The sequence below is a fragment of the Eufriesea mexicana genome, unplaced genomic scaffold (assembly GCF_001483705.2).
Source record: "Eufriesea mexicana isolate 0111107269 unplaced genomic scaffold, ASM148370v2 scaffold492, whole genome shotgun sequence".
Lineage (NCBI taxonomy): Eukaryota > Metazoa > Arthropoda > Insecta > Hymenoptera > Apidae > Eufriesea > Eufriesea mexicana.
Genome location: NW_016908641.1, coordinates 15122 through 30906, shown reverse-complemented (window position 1 = coordinate 30906; position 15785 = coordinate 15122). Strand labels below are relative to the sequence as shown.

Sequence of the window (15785 nt, the reverse complement as noted above, 5' to 3'; positions counted from 1 at the left end):
CAGAGTTCGAATTACGTATTCGATTAAGACGAAAAGGGTAGCGTAGATAAAAGAAAAGGGAATTTTTTATATTTGACCGTAATTTTTTCGATATCACGTTCACGAACGTTAACAAACAGTGGATAACAAAGAAAGAAGAAAATATTTAACGTTATGTAGTCTAGAGTGTGAAATCTTCGTATGGAAAAGTTCGAAACATCGTGAACGCGGAACGTTCAATAGTACGTGGTACTCTACTTTCTGCATTCGATCGATATCGTGCAAGTGATTCTTAATGACGTTCTGTCTACTTTTAGAAAAAATTTTTTGATAGTTCTATCGATAATCTTATGATCGCGAGTTCGCGTTTACACTTATAATACATTATTTTATTTTCTACTCTAACTTTTATGGTCGATTATTGTTTAAACGATTCAAGTCGCGAGGAAGTTCGTAGAATTTGTTTTCTCGAAGAACGAAGGGAAGAACGAAGCGAGTCATTCGAAATTTTCTCAAAAGAAAAATGAATTAATTACCAAGGATTCTCCCCTTTTAAACACGTTTTATCTAGTCTAAGAAACAAACGTTCGCATAATTAAGCCAGATATATTATACGATAGATTTGATCTATGAGAAATCGTGATATAGTACACTCTTCTATACATTTTTATATACACGTTACGTTTGATACTTGACGTTTACAGAGTTTCCCATAACAGGTGAGAACGTGACGATCGATCTGCATGGAGAAATAAATGGAAACTACGAAAGAAACTTTCTCGTTATGCAAGTGGATCTTTCATGGTCAGAGAACACGTGTATCTTTATACTTAAAGCATGAAACGTGAGTTTTCGGAAGAAAGATGTTTAAAAATACAGTTCCTGCTGTTACTCGACAATATTCCGACCAGTTCTAAGTACCAAAAAGTTCTTCTGTAATAGAAACCACCCTTCCATTGTCCAAGTCGCCATTAATACATTCTACGACTTAATTCTATTCTATGTCCATGCTCTTCGTCCAAAATATATCGTTATATACCATTCTTCGCGTATTCTATTCATGTCTCCGTTCAGTTTCCCATGCAGAATCGTCACCCTCATCTTCTCGACCTATTAACATCTGTTACGAGCGACTCTGCGCACAGAACACCGTGAACGCGTTACTGAAGTGACAATATCGATTCCTTGTTGCGACTCGGGCCACGCAAAGCTCGTGGTAACGACGGTGATAAAATTATTGGCGAATCGACGTGTTCGCCAGACGATAGTCGAGGCACAGAGATTCACGCGCGCCCCGATTAAACGTGGCTACGATCCTCGATCGAAGGTGGTGATCGCGTGATCATGCGAGACGCTCGAAACACTGCGTATCCCGCAGACCTTCGCGTGTTTCTATACTCGCTGGAAGAAATATAGCGCGCTCGTAAACTCAGCCGTCAAGCTCGGAGGTTGAAGGAACCGCGTTTCGGATGTCTGAGTAAATCTGGCCAAGTTGTTACGCCAAACGATAATCGTTACCGTGTAACTTTAGGTATAAACGGTCTCGAAGAAAGGAATTTCATTGCATAGAAAATGTCTCGTTTCCGACTTATCTTCTCACGCAAAATCATCCCCTTTCAGTTCACTGACGTCTCGCGTTCCTCAACGTCGCTTTCTATCGAAGCACACAAAGCATCGCCTACACGGTGTCGATGTGTCAGGTATGTCGTTGTCGAGTGTTAAATTCACGACCGCGCTATATTTCTCAAACTAGAGTATCTACGTCTGTACATCTGTGCATGATATATTTTAAATAAAGAGGAGTGTACGAGCGCGACACGGAGTAAAAAGCGACGTTGTTCCGTGGTTGTTCGGCAAAGATTTAAAGAGGACGTGGAAATGTCAGGAAGGCAATATAAAACGAAAGAAACGAATAGGACGAAAGAGAATTCTTAATCGGAGGCTATACACGTGTACATTATCGTCGGAAAGGAGTTTTAAGTATTTAAGAGGCTATAGGACACTCTGTACAATTCGAGCTGTGTATATCTTAATCGCTGTGCATCCGTGGAGGAACATAATATTTAAATGCGTGTCTGTGTCCGTGTCTGTATCTCTGTGCAACATGTAAATGGCATGATAACCAGTTGCAGTACCGTTTTAAGGATCTTAAGCAAAACAGTTATAGACTAATCAACTAACGGACTTCTAGTTGTTAGGATTTTAATCGAACATCTTCGTCTTAAGAGGTTTCTCAAGATGGCGTCGGAACGTGTGGCGTCGGAACGCGTGGCGTCGTTCAACGCCGTGTCGAAGATTCGTCGAACGTTCTTGTTCCGTATATACCAATAGATTTGTGTGACCATCGACGATGATTCCGTGAATTGTGTTCGACTCGTAGAGACTGGTTGATCGTGGAAAGAATATTGTACGAATATGACGGCTTGTTTAAATCGAGCTGTAAATGCGATTTCGTTTCATTAAATGTTGGTTGATCGATTGGATGTTGCTTATACCAAATAATGTTTTTATAAAGCTTATCGAAATGAGAAAGACGTATTAAAAGCGTCAAGTATTATTGGAGTAACAACTATGTATTAGCATTAATCGTTTTGTTTTCGTACAAAGAGAAAGATAAGGGATACCTTTAAGTTTCCAAGGCGTAGGGTCATTTCAAAATCGATGTTTGATCGCGACAGGTTTTCATTTACGAATGTAACTTGACGAATTTTGCTCGCATTCGTTGTCTACCTTGCAAATCTTTTTAAACGCTGGAAAAAAGAAAGAAGAATTATTTTTATATTGTGACGGTATTCTCGCCGGTATATCCGACTCATTCCGTATTCATATGAAGTTGCAAAGGAACTCTTGAGACTGTTCGCGGTTGATTGTCATAATTTGAGATAATAACGGTAATAGAATCAAGGACAAATATCACTCGCAATCTGCCATTAGCGTCTCGATGCCCAGGAAACGCAAGTTACTCAACTGGAATTGCATTTACTATGAAAGAAGAAAAAGAAGAAAAAGGAGCGCCGCATTTACCGTGGAGAATTGTCGATTTGGTGCATGAAATGACGAAATTCACTGGTTGATGCGAAAAATCATCGATCTGGAGGTTGCTTCTTACGCATAGTGTCTAGTACCTGCATCTTTATATTACATTAAATCCTGAAATCTGGACAATTTTTTTGAGAAAGAATAAATTTTCTCAGCAAAACTATGAAGTATAAAATTTGATTCCTTTTTAATGATCTAATTTGTCTCTTAAAGAATTCCTTTTGGTGTTTCTTGTTTGCAGATAGGTAGTAACAAATATTTTACATTGTTTGAATATTTCAGAAGAAATTAGAGCTAAAACAGGAATCAAGCTGAAAATATACAATAATTTATTAACAGCTCCAGGTTTCCGGGTTTATGCGTATCGTTTATTCTACTTTAAGTTAAGCTATAGAAATAGATGGTTACAGTTTATGAAGATAGCAAAAGTTACGATTCTATAATCGTTATGATAGATAATAATTTTGTACTCGTATCGTTTACAACTCTCACTTAACGCCATTGACGATTGTACGGTAGCGATAGTGATAGGCTGAATCGGTTTCTTGCTTTTAGCTGATTTTAACAAACAGTTGTACCTGGATCACATTGTTCGTTCGTATGAATAAAAAATAACCATTCGTTTTGATGTGTTTTATGCACGTGTGTCTGACAATAAGTATACTAGATGTGTCGTATTAATAATAATTAAAAGGCAAAAAAAAAATATAGAATTGATTAAAGCTATCTATATCCACGATAGAAAGAATTCTTCTACGTGACCATTTCAAAAATGGTACATGCGAACTATAATATATTTTCCTTTAATACTTTAAGGTTTAATTTCTTTGTAATTCATTGTTCCTTATCACGATGAAACTCAGAACCAAAGCAAATAGAATGATTACTAACCAATGAGAACATTAAAAATGAAAAGTAGCTTTATTACGACGCGCCAACCATATGGTGGTTTAATTAAAAAGTGTAAGGGGTTGAAACATGTAAATTCGTGGGAATGACCACGATAATGCGAAGCTTTATCACCGGTATTATTATACTATATTTTCACCGAAACAAAAAGCCGCGCAATTAATTCCGTTCAATCTCTTCCTCGCAACACCTGCCACGAGGCGCACGGTTTTAGCGTCCGGCAACAACTTCGCGAATATAAAATCTCTCTCGCGTGACTGCAGGTAAATTTAGTTATGTTATACGAGACGATACCATCTACCCGTACGTAATATCTTTTGTTCGAAAGAAGGATCGAAAAGTCTGCGAAAGTTACTCTTTCTGCTATCTTCTTTTTCTTTTTTTATTACCGCTTTTTCCCTCGTTTACTTTCGAAACGTTGAAAATAGTATGATTTGCACGTTGCCTCAAATACGAACTCGCTCTTTGTTCCATTGTAAAGTTAATTGAATCTATTTACTTTCGAACATCAAAAAGTTTCGTCTGTGTTAGAGTCGGGTATACTTTTTAGATTCGTCAAATGAACATTCATAGTTATCTCGTTAAAAATTTAAAATAAAATTTTGAATTTAAATTAAAAATTTAAATCCAATTTAATGTTAGATCGAATTTAAAAAAGTCTTCGACTCGATATCCTGTTCTCCATGGAAATATTCCATCTAGGGTTTCTATTCTGGTCGATCCTTATACCGAATCGTGTTTTCACAGTTCAGCTCCACTCTCCTACAATTTTCTGCAAATAAGCAAAGCTCGAAAATAGCTGGTACGCTTTGTGAACTGAAAAATGAGTGAATATTACCTCGGTTGTCATATCATGCGAAAATACGTCCTCGTTAGAGCTTCATTTTCAACGAAATGTCAGTTAGCTACAAAATAATAAATAAAAAAATTAGCCATCATTTTATTCTATGCTGTTATTACATTTACGTGTCGCGGGATATTAAATCGATTTCTAAAAGCTGTCACGCGATAACAAAATTTTCAAACATCATGGAGTAATGTTGAACGAGGTTATATTATTTGGGGAGTTCACTAGCCTCAAACGATTTAACTCCTAAACTATCGATCGAATAGAAGAGGTTTTTCTAATACATGAATTATCACGATTATTAATTCAAACAGTAATATTTAAAACTTATAAGCACACTGCCGAATCATATATCGTCTTAATATACTACTGGTAAGTTTCTAAACACACAATTTAAACGTACAGTCTGTTAATTCCATAAGGAGATAATAAGTATCGCTACTGATCATTAATTATGATAAATACGAGATTCACGTATCATTGCTACAGATCGACTGGAGTGTCTCGATGTATGTACGTATATGAACGATAGTACACAGTGAGTCAGACAAGTGTCTGTAACTTTTCAATTATCGTTGAAATGATCATTATCCTTTTACTATAGCAAATCACAGTAACAACAAATTTCAAAAGTTTTATCACTAAAAATGTGTGCCATTGGATCAACAATAACTGTATTGTAAAGTAACAGTACAACGTAGGTAGATTGTATATGAAATCTTGCTAATATCAAAACGTGTCATGTGTAGTAATAAAAATATTTACGTATCTAGTCTGCCTTGGTTTTCGGTTTTGTTCAATGCAATACATATGCTCAGTTTTAAGGATTTCCAAACTTGTATGAGAGAATCTTAGTAAAACGTAGCAATCGTTCGATGTCAGAAAAATTGGGAGATTAGGGACACATCTGTGATTCAGTGTACGTGCATAATACGATGTATCGTGATGAGATAGCACTTTGGACATCGCGATCAAGGCGTATAAAATTTGTTGAGGCGGTCAACGCGTTAGATCTTATTTACTCGCACGACACACCTAATATGCTTATGCGCAGTATTGCGAGACGAACACGTGCCTCGGTGCAATGCCATTTAAGTACAACAATAACGCGTTCGACCGCGCACACTTAAGATCTTTATTATACATTCGATGCAAGGTTATGTTTGTGATTGTGCTCAAGATATTTTTCTATTCTCGTTCCCAACTCGCACGCTCTTGTGTATGGTTATGTTCCACGAGTGTTTGTCGAGTATGTTTGGAGGTTAGGAAAATATTTCGTAGCTTTTACTCTCTTAGATCGTAGGAATAATTTACGTGAGCAAAAATCTCAACTTTCGGTGTTCGCGAGAGTAAATCTGTATGTTATCGAATTAAGTTGGTATCGTGCTAGTTTACTGGCTTAGTTCATAGATATTATTTGGGCACACGGAAGCTAAGCTTTAAAATCGTTTAAAAATTAATTGGTTACGTGGAATACGAAGTTTCGGTCTTTTAATATATTTTCATGGAAAGCTTTTGGTTTTCCGGCAAACCGTTGTTCGCGGCATACCAAAGCTTCTGAGATTTTTATTAGAAGTTATTCGTTTCATATGCGAAACTAACACCTGTTTCTTTTTCGAATTTTTCCACAGCGTATAAACCCTTTACACTGGTACGCTTCCGTAATCGATGTCGTTGTTGTTTTTTGAAAAGGACGTAAATTGTATTAACTTATTTCAAACTTGTCGATAATCTCGTGATACCGGGGTGGTCAAATCTGCTTACGGCAGGAACCATATTTCAACTATCAGGAGAAGTCTGCATAGAATAGAGAATTGAATTTTCTACCGAAGTTTTTAATATGTAATTATTATTAATATTAATTATTCATATATAACGAATACGTTAATACTGGCATCAATTATTTAATACTAACGATTGTTTTTCAATTATTATTTATCAATTTATATATATTATAACGAATCCCTTTTTAGGAATCATGGAGTCGTATTAAGCATTTAAAAGAGCCACGATTTGAACACCCCTATCACTTGTCGGTGAAAATGAAATTTTTTCTAATACTGCATTCCCTCGTGCTTTCCTCTCAACTAATTCGTGCCCATGGACCAATCATTTGAGTGTTTTACGCCTTTTACGTAACAAAGAAAAAGCGTAAAAGACGCTTCTGCTTATTTATGTTCGTATTTTTTTTTTTTCCGTAAACGCGTAACATGTATTTTCGTTACGCTCGACGAGCCATCGATAAGTGAAAACGTGTTTGAAGCGGATGAGGAGGCGTTTCGCGGCAAACAGAAGCGTTTACAAGCCGTGATACGTTTATGTAATGCCGTCGACTGGCGATAAATGACTATTTCTCGCGCAAAATCATTTAATCGAACGCCAAGGGAACGTTCCACGACGTGGAAACGTAATTAATGCTCCGATCATCACTGCTAACATTGTCTGCCACGGCCATAGCTGCGTTGAGTAGAGAAGCCTCAGTCTAGAACAGGGATGCGTAATCGATTTCCTGATGGAATAAGTATGGAGTAGTACGACTTCAATGATGACGAGGTTTGGTAAGAAAAGGGTTAAAATATATAATTTTATCGTTTACGGTAGAACATCGATAATTTGCAAGAAAACCTCGTTAGTTATATTCCACCATCTTAGGCAGGAATAATCACTCGAGTAGGAATAAACGAATGGGAAAAGATATGAAAAAGAGCGTAGATTTTAGGTCTCATGCATGCATTTTCCGTTGTTCACTGTTTTCGTGCAATTATCGAGATTCTATGCATGTATATATATATACATTGTTTTTATTTATAATACCGAATATGTAAGTATTAAAATATTAGAGTATTAAAAATTTCCATTGTTAAACGCGTAATAAATTTGAACTATATCGTGCGAATTGCATTGTACTATGTTGTGAATGAGAAGAAACTATTACCTTTTAGCGTACGTGTGAAATCGTGAAGCTATCGCAGTGTGACTTATAATATTCGAACAAATTGTAATGGACTTGATCGTTGAAATTATTGCAGATTCGATTATATGAGTATATCCAAAAAGAGAAGTATAATAATACCTTGATTTATCATTTCGAAATTAACATATATGTGCTGTATTTTCAGCCACAAAAATGTTATAATGTTATTCATTACCACGATGCATTATTTTGCGAATCGAATAACGTCCCATTTAGAGTAATCGATGATTCTGGTGCTCAGCTATACAAAACTGCATAAATTTAAGTATAAAAATCATCATGAACGAATAAAGGGACGTTCTTCTCTCGGTAAATGGCGGATTGCAGCGAAATATTAAATACGAAACTATCGAATGTGACAAGATGACATTTTTCTCCGACGAGGATAAAAACTTACCGACCAAATACGAATGTTCTTGTGTTTGCACAAAATGTAACTACATTGCTCTCGGTCGTACGCGTGAGTTACATAGTATAGTGTCGTAACTTTAAATGTAAGTTACGCTGAAAAGAAAACAGGAATAATGAAACAGAAAATGTCACAGGTTACAGAGAGCAACGTTGATCGGTATTAATTACGATAATTGCGTTTATGTTTAAATATTTCGATGTGAATGGATAGATGGTAGATGGAAATGAAAATGATACGCTTGGATTCGATGAAATATGTATTATCCTCTTCACGCTGTTGCGCGGAGGATAATTTTATTCCTTATGTCCTTGGGAAAAGTATCTACAAAAAATATTTTATTCACCGATGTAAAACGAGCAATGTGAAGAAGTATCGGGCAGATATTCTTTGGATTTTACAGTTTACGACGGATACAATTCACTTAGGAAAAAGGAGACATATTCCAGTGAATTAGCTTGTGTTTAATGGATAAAAGTTGGACAAAAGAATCTCCTGTATATGAATATTAAATCATTTAATAATTACAGAGTATTAAACATTTACATCCACTGATATTTTCGGGACGACATCAAAGGAACTGCAAAGAATTTTCCAAGTTCCTGAAACGTTTTGTATTGAAGGAAAACAAGTATTTACAATTTACACCCAGTTCAGTCATTTTTTAATTGATATAATTCCAATCTCGAGGAAGAACCGACAGACTGATATATTTTTTTATTATCAATGGTATTAAAATTGAAAATTAATTGTTTAGACAGAATTATACATATGGTACTCCATATGAACGTAGTATAAGTTCTCAGTGAATAATTCATTTTAAATCAGAGAAACCTGGATTTACATAACTCAAGTAACTCAATAAAGAAAAAAAGAGAAAACGGAGAAGTGATTTAATTCTTACATCGATGAAGTAATTGATTCCCCCTAAAACGGCGTCGATTATGATCGCGTGTTGGATTTTCGTGAGATCTTTTAAAATTTCAGAGCGTGAAAAGAACGAGGCAATCGAATAGAGATCGCGAAGAAAGAGCGTGACGAGGATAATAACGAGCGATTCAGTCAATCCTATCGTTTCTAGCCGTTTGCCGACGCGAGATGGCCGCGATATAATATATGTATATATATCTAGACATATCTATATATATACACACACACATATATATATAGGTACTTAAGAAGATTCGTGATTCGAGAAATTCGTTAGCTCGTTAAATTGAATTCCGCCTCGGAATAAGAATGATGCTCGCCTCGACGAGATTGTTATCGTTGTACCTAAAAACTATAGATATTAACGTAAAAAGAGACACAAAGGACACACACCGTCGTTCTGTCACTATTTATTGTATTGTAACGATGGGTATGATCATATACCGAAAAATAAAACTATTATTACTCTAAATGGACATTGCTAGGTGTAACGGTGGTGTACGAAATTTTCTAACGAGATATCTCACGATTCTTCTCCGAGAAGATTAAGCAAGATAAAAGTCATTTTTCTGCAAGATTTTTATTACTTTTTGCACTCGCTTGCTTATGAATTTCTTTGAAGTAAGCGTTGGTATAAGAGAGCGGCAAAAGTTGAAAGGAAGTTAAAAAGGTAAAGGAGGAAAAAGCTAGGAAGGGGTTGAGATTAAAAGATCTCCGAAGTAATGTCTTCTAAAGTTTCAAAAAAAGAAAACCTTTATCCACGGAAACTTTTGCACGCCACTATACATATGTATTAAGTGTATCAACCCTTTTTCGCTGTGTGTGTTGTTAAACATATGCATGTGTGACATGCACAGAATACTGATATAAAGCTGGTCTACGCAATAAATTATATTTTTACTCGTAATTAGAAGAAATATCGGAGAAGGAAGAAGCGAAACATCGAAACATTCCTTTAATCAAGACTTCTACTTAAGGTATTTCGTGAGTTAATTACTTTTTGATCAGATACTATACACAAGGTAAGAAAAGATTAATTGAAAGCAAAAATACTGTTTCTTTAAAAATAAAATAACAATAAGATAAAAATTCTGAATATTTGTCTCTTAATTATTTTCGTAGATATAGAGTATATTATCCGAAAGATTCACAGCATCCAAAATTATTTTTCAGCATGTGTTGTAGATGGAAGTCCGAGATAATTAAGTTCGTAAGCTTTATTTCAACAATAATTACAAACAATTATAACTTCAGTGTATATGGAACATATAAGGCTTCAATATTGTCTGTCAATAATTCTCTTAAGAATATTCGATAAACAGGTCGCCGAATCTCGGTTAACTGAGCACCTTCATATTTTATTCAAACAGCTTCAACTGTGTTAAAAGATCATGCCAATAATTGGTCTCGTTACACAGCAGTCAATTATACCTGATTCTCGTACTCGAATAAAAGAGCATCAAAGGATTCGTACTCGTTACGAGCTTCAAACAAAGAAACAACTGAGCCTCGTGAGTTTGAGGGATAATTCGGTTTTCAAAATCAGTGCAATAAACATACGTATAAACACGCTTCCTTAAAACTACTTTATAAACATATAACCAACTTAGCTATTACAGCAAGAATCTTTACAAACGTTCTAACATCAACCAATACATCAATTTGATCGGAGTATAAAAAAATAATTAATGTTACCGCAAAATAAAAAATGCAATATTTTCTACGAAATCCAGACTAGTCGATTATCGAACGCTTATAAGCAGGATCTGTCGCTCAACTCGATGTCTTCTCGATTCTCTGGATCATCACTGATGTGCCGGATAGTCGGCGTACCAACTAAAAGCTCCATTGGTGCCTGTTTGTCCGCCGAAATCCACGTAATCGAGGATGTGGCCATTGGACCTTTCCGCGCGTGAACTCTTCAGCTCGTCCTGCGAAATACTAGGAACTGCTATGGGAACGTAAGCCTCGGTTTGCCGGGCAATCCTCGAAGTAGCTGGCGCCATCGGACTCAGCTCGATCACGTCGATTCCGTCTACAGGAATGGCAATGTAACGACGCCCGGCCGAAGCACCGTAGACACCGCACAAAAGAAGCAACGTTACTGCCTGGAACGGTACAATGAACGATATTGAAATCCTGTCGTGTCGTTGGAGTTAGATTAATTAAAATTAGAATTAGATTACAATTTATATCAACTAGTAGACGAGAAACGAAAGAATCGAAATAAGATAACTTAGTACATCGAAAATCGAGGAAAATCGAAAAATTCTGGACTCTAAGTCTCATCTCGATGACAAAAGTAAAAGAGAATGGTCTTATCTTTATCATAGCCTTACTTTATATTAGAAATGAAGATCATGTAATATCTGTTATGCACTTCTCATCGATAATTTTTCAAAAAGAAAGAAAAAAGGTTTCAAAACGGAATTTCGGTGAACTCTAGGTTCCACCTGCGACCTTGGGTCAAGTTCTAAGTTTTGCGTTCACCGGTGGTCTCTAATTCTCTCATTAAACTGCATCAAACGATGTGCTATTGACCATGCATTTCACAGTATGCTGCCTTTCAGACTATCGGGGATTTCTTTAAAGGTTAAAATATTCTTAGACATGAAAGATATTGAGTCCAGGAACGTTTAACTTTTAAATTCTTGTCTTTCGTACGCTACCAAACATTATAAGGGAGCGGTAAAGGTGATGGATCAAGTGACCGTAACAATCGAACGCGATCTAACGTGATCTAAAATACTATCATTCTTCGACGTTTACGAGAAATCCTTACTCGATAATTCACACGCTTAATTAAAAGTTTAATCTACCTCGGTGCCAATAAGGAGACAGGCAAGACGTTTGTTCACACGATTTAATATCTTCCTTTTCTTCCTTGCGACACAGATTTCAAGACGATTTTCAAGCACGAACGCATAATTATTTAATATCACACTCAGAGGAATACGTTAAGAGGGTCAAGGTAATGAAAATGTAATTAGAGAGACCAAACCCTCGGACAAATTCAGCTTAAATCAAGATTCCAATTAATCTCTGTTATTTACATGCGAAGTATTCTAAGCGAGAAACCTATAGGAAAATTCGGATAATTGACGAAGAAACTGGATTGGATGGAAGGTGAATTTCGATTACCACGTTTAATTATCCCGATAGAGACGGCAATACTACCAAAAACGTGTCATTAAAACGCTAAATAATTCGAGATGATAAGTAGAACGACTAACATCGTTAAATTGCAATGGAAATTGGACGATGAAAGTGATCCACGTTCTATCAATCACCGTAATCGATCAAGCAGTGGTTATTAATCATTTCATAACCCACGAATTAACTCGTATTCGCAATTTGAGAGCACAGTATCATCGATGTTTCATCGAGTAATTTTGATATTAGCAATTGACCTAATGGGACTAATTAGAGCACGTCCTACTGTTACAGAACTGCCAGTTGATCAATTCTCGTGTTCTATCGTTACGTGGGATTAAGGAAACGAAAAGAGGAATCTATTGAAATAGAAATAAAATTTATAAAATAAATAAAAAGCATCAATTCTGGTTACTTTTACGGAAATCTTCCGAAGATGGTCAATTTTAGCCAGTATCGTTATCAACTAATTTAACTTCTAGTACTATAACGATCTTGTTATTCGTATCAAATCATACACTTTTCTCGTGCAAGTCAAATTATACTTAACGCGTTTTAACACGAATGAAACTCGTATAAATTCTGAGAGCTTCTATAATTTTATTCCGGGCGATATATATCGTGGCTAACTAGAATTAAACGCCTGCCCAGTCCACTATTTTTTATAATTAAATCGCAAGGGGTTAAGACGACTGAGAAGCGATTAACCGATTAAGAGAGCAGCAGAGAAATAGAGATTTACCAAGTGATTCATCGTTGGATTTACCGGTTGTAAATGCGCCTCCAGTTTGGATATACGTCGCACTGATGAGAGAAGGCCGGTTTGGCGTCGTTTTATACAGTTTCGCTTGGCCGCAGCTTTCTCGTTTTTCCCGATCACCGAGCACCGGCTTCCAGGCGACAGCAATTACTCCCGGTACTTCTTTGCCCGTTATTTACCGTATTCCAACCCAATCGCTATGTCCGCGGCTGCGACGAACTCGAAGATCGACTGCGAACCATTCTTCTTCTTCATTTTTTCCCCTTTTTCCTTCCTTTCTTTTCTCTTCTTCTCATTTCATTTCTTTTACCGTTCGTTTAGGAACGCCTCGGATTTCAAGAGAAAAGAAATCCAGGGGGTCTAATCGCTCCGCTAGAACCGGAGGCTGGCATTATTCGTATTGCTTCCGCTGTTCAAATGCTGGTTTCTTACGATAGTTTAGTTAAAAGATAGATTGTTAGGTTGCCGGTTGAAACGCGTGTTTATTGGTACTTGTTTTTGTGTTTGGAACACACGAGAGGATATTTTGGAGACGACGTAGTAAGATAATGACGAGTGTTTTTGGTTCATCCAGATGGATTAGAAACTGTGGCAGGAATTGGAAGATCTCTTATTAGCCTCAGCTTAAAGTCTCCTACCCTAGAACGTTAAAAATTTCAGGAAAATTTCGTTTCTGGAACATCGAAATTTATCTTATCTCGGTTAGCATTCGGAACATTAATTTAAACTTCTTGTACAACATTAACCCTTTGCACTCGACGATTTTTTCACAACAGAAAGTAGAAATTCGAAGATTTCTGCCAATAAATAAAAAATCATATAATAAATAACACGTAGAATTATTTAATTTCGATACTTCGCACACTATTACCTTACCTTAAATTTAATATATTAATTAATATCGGTCTTCCAAATATTAAATGGCGATTGAAGATCGCATCTCGAGTGCAAAGGGTTAAAGCAGTCTGTATATTTAAACCCAATTTTTTCTTTTTCTTACTAGCCACCAGTGATACGCAAACAAAGTCTAATAATATCAGAACGATAAACACTACCTACAAAGTGTCTACATAACTCGATCTCACATGTATCGAGTAGTCCAGGATAAAAAGGGGAAATATTGTACTATATTCTCTTGCAAATATTCGTTACGTTTAACATCTAGAACCTAATCAATGTACAATGCATCGAGACTTGAACCTAACTCCTATTCCTAACTTTTGTCATCGAGCAAAGACCATCTTCTCTCGAACCATCGTTGATCGCAAAATCATTTGGTGGGATTTCCAGCTGAACAACTATACTCGATACACCGTTAAAGTAGATACGGTTTCGTAGACTGTGTCGGATGAGCAAGTTCTCTACTCACTGTTCCAGTGCAGTAACTTCCGGTATCGCTTCTTCCTTGTCCTACTCCCGCTGCTATGACCGCTACTGTCGTCGTTGCTCGACGAGGGCTTTGTCCCCTCTTTTTTGCGGTCGTCCGCTCGGTTCCGACTTTTACCCGTGGACAAGAAGCTCCGAAAAGTCGCCGGTCTTGTATCACGATGTCGTAATCCGAGAAAGCCAGCGACGCGATGGATAAAGTGAAAGGAAACGACGATTTAGGGTTCCGTTGGAGGACATCGAACAGATGGAATAGCTTATAAAACGATCATTTTATTCGCTTGAATCATTGCTTTTTCAGATAAGGTACAGTTTCGATCGGGACGGTAAAAATCACTCTGATTTATCGTGATACCACAGCACCGTTCGCTGCGGTGTACAAAGGTGAACAGGGTTTACTCACGATCTTAAGCACGATTGTCGAATAAAACGAGCAACCATAAGTGGCTAAGCTTTAGAATCTATGCGTGGTATCGCCGGATCGCTAGGTGCGTGTATTGAAAGCGTTTCGAAACGATAAATCAACTGGTGTCTTCGTTCGTTCCTTCTAAGGCTAGAGCTTCTTAAATAAATGACTAGGAATAAAAGGTTGTAAGTTAAGAGAGTATTCGTAAAATATCGTAGATACAATAAATTCGGTCGATTTCTCTATTAAGTAACGACTCGTGTCGCATTGAACGATTGTTATTACGTTGGTGGGAAATAAATGCCTGATCGAAGCTTTTACCTTTGTGCTGAGCTTCTTATTTTGGCATGAAAATTCTGAGAATAAGATGGCAGTGTTATGTCTATGTATTTTCAAAATGACGATTGTCTGAACTAGTGAAACTTTTCTATAAAAATTCTGATAACTAAGGTGTAAGAGAAGTGTTCTATTTCGAAGAAATTTAAATAAAAAAAGAAAAAATAAATTATTCTATTCCTTTTGGTAGAAATTTTGTTTCCATTAACGAATAGGGAATAATATTTATTCTCTTACTTATTTATCCATTTATTTCCCACTATTCCTATGTGAGCATGAGCTTAATTGATAAATGAGTTATCTTATCAAAATAAAATGATCTACAAAATCTTCTTCAGTCTTGATACTTTCTTCTAATACTTGCAACCATTTCTTACATGCCATGTTTATATTTTAGTAAGAGTAATTACGCACGAAGCAGTTTCAGGTACACGGTCCTTAATCTTAAGCGTACTTTAAATAGCGTATGTGCACTGAAAGAAATTATGCACGACCTTAAGAGTAGCGCTACATAACTACTTGGAAGAAGAGTAAGGAAGAGCTTTTACGTAGTTTATCGTGCTTCGAGTAACAACTGCTTTTAAAATGCCAACTTTTCGGCGTTACCAGGCACTTACGGTTATTCTTTCATTACGTTCTTCTCTAAAGCATATTGAA

The 15785-nt window shown here is 36.4% G+C and overlaps 1 protein-coding gene across 1 annotated transcript; it reads right to left on the bottom strand.

The window, feature by feature from the left end:
* Window positions 1-10861: 10861 nt before the first annotated feature.
* LOC108545693 (uncharacterized) lies at window positions 10862-13033 on the bottom strand. Its single transcript, XM_017897444.1, has 2 exons — window positions 12983-13033; window positions 10862-11195 (listed from the first exon to the last, which is right to left on the bottom strand). Exons 1-2 carry the CDS (start codon window positions 12992-12994, stop codon window positions 10893-10895), a joined length of 315 nt encoding a protein of 104 aa, XP_017752933.1. The 5' UTR covers window positions 12995-13033; the 3' UTR covers window positions 10862-10892.
* Between the last annotated feature and the right edge of the window lie 2752 nt (window positions 13034-15785).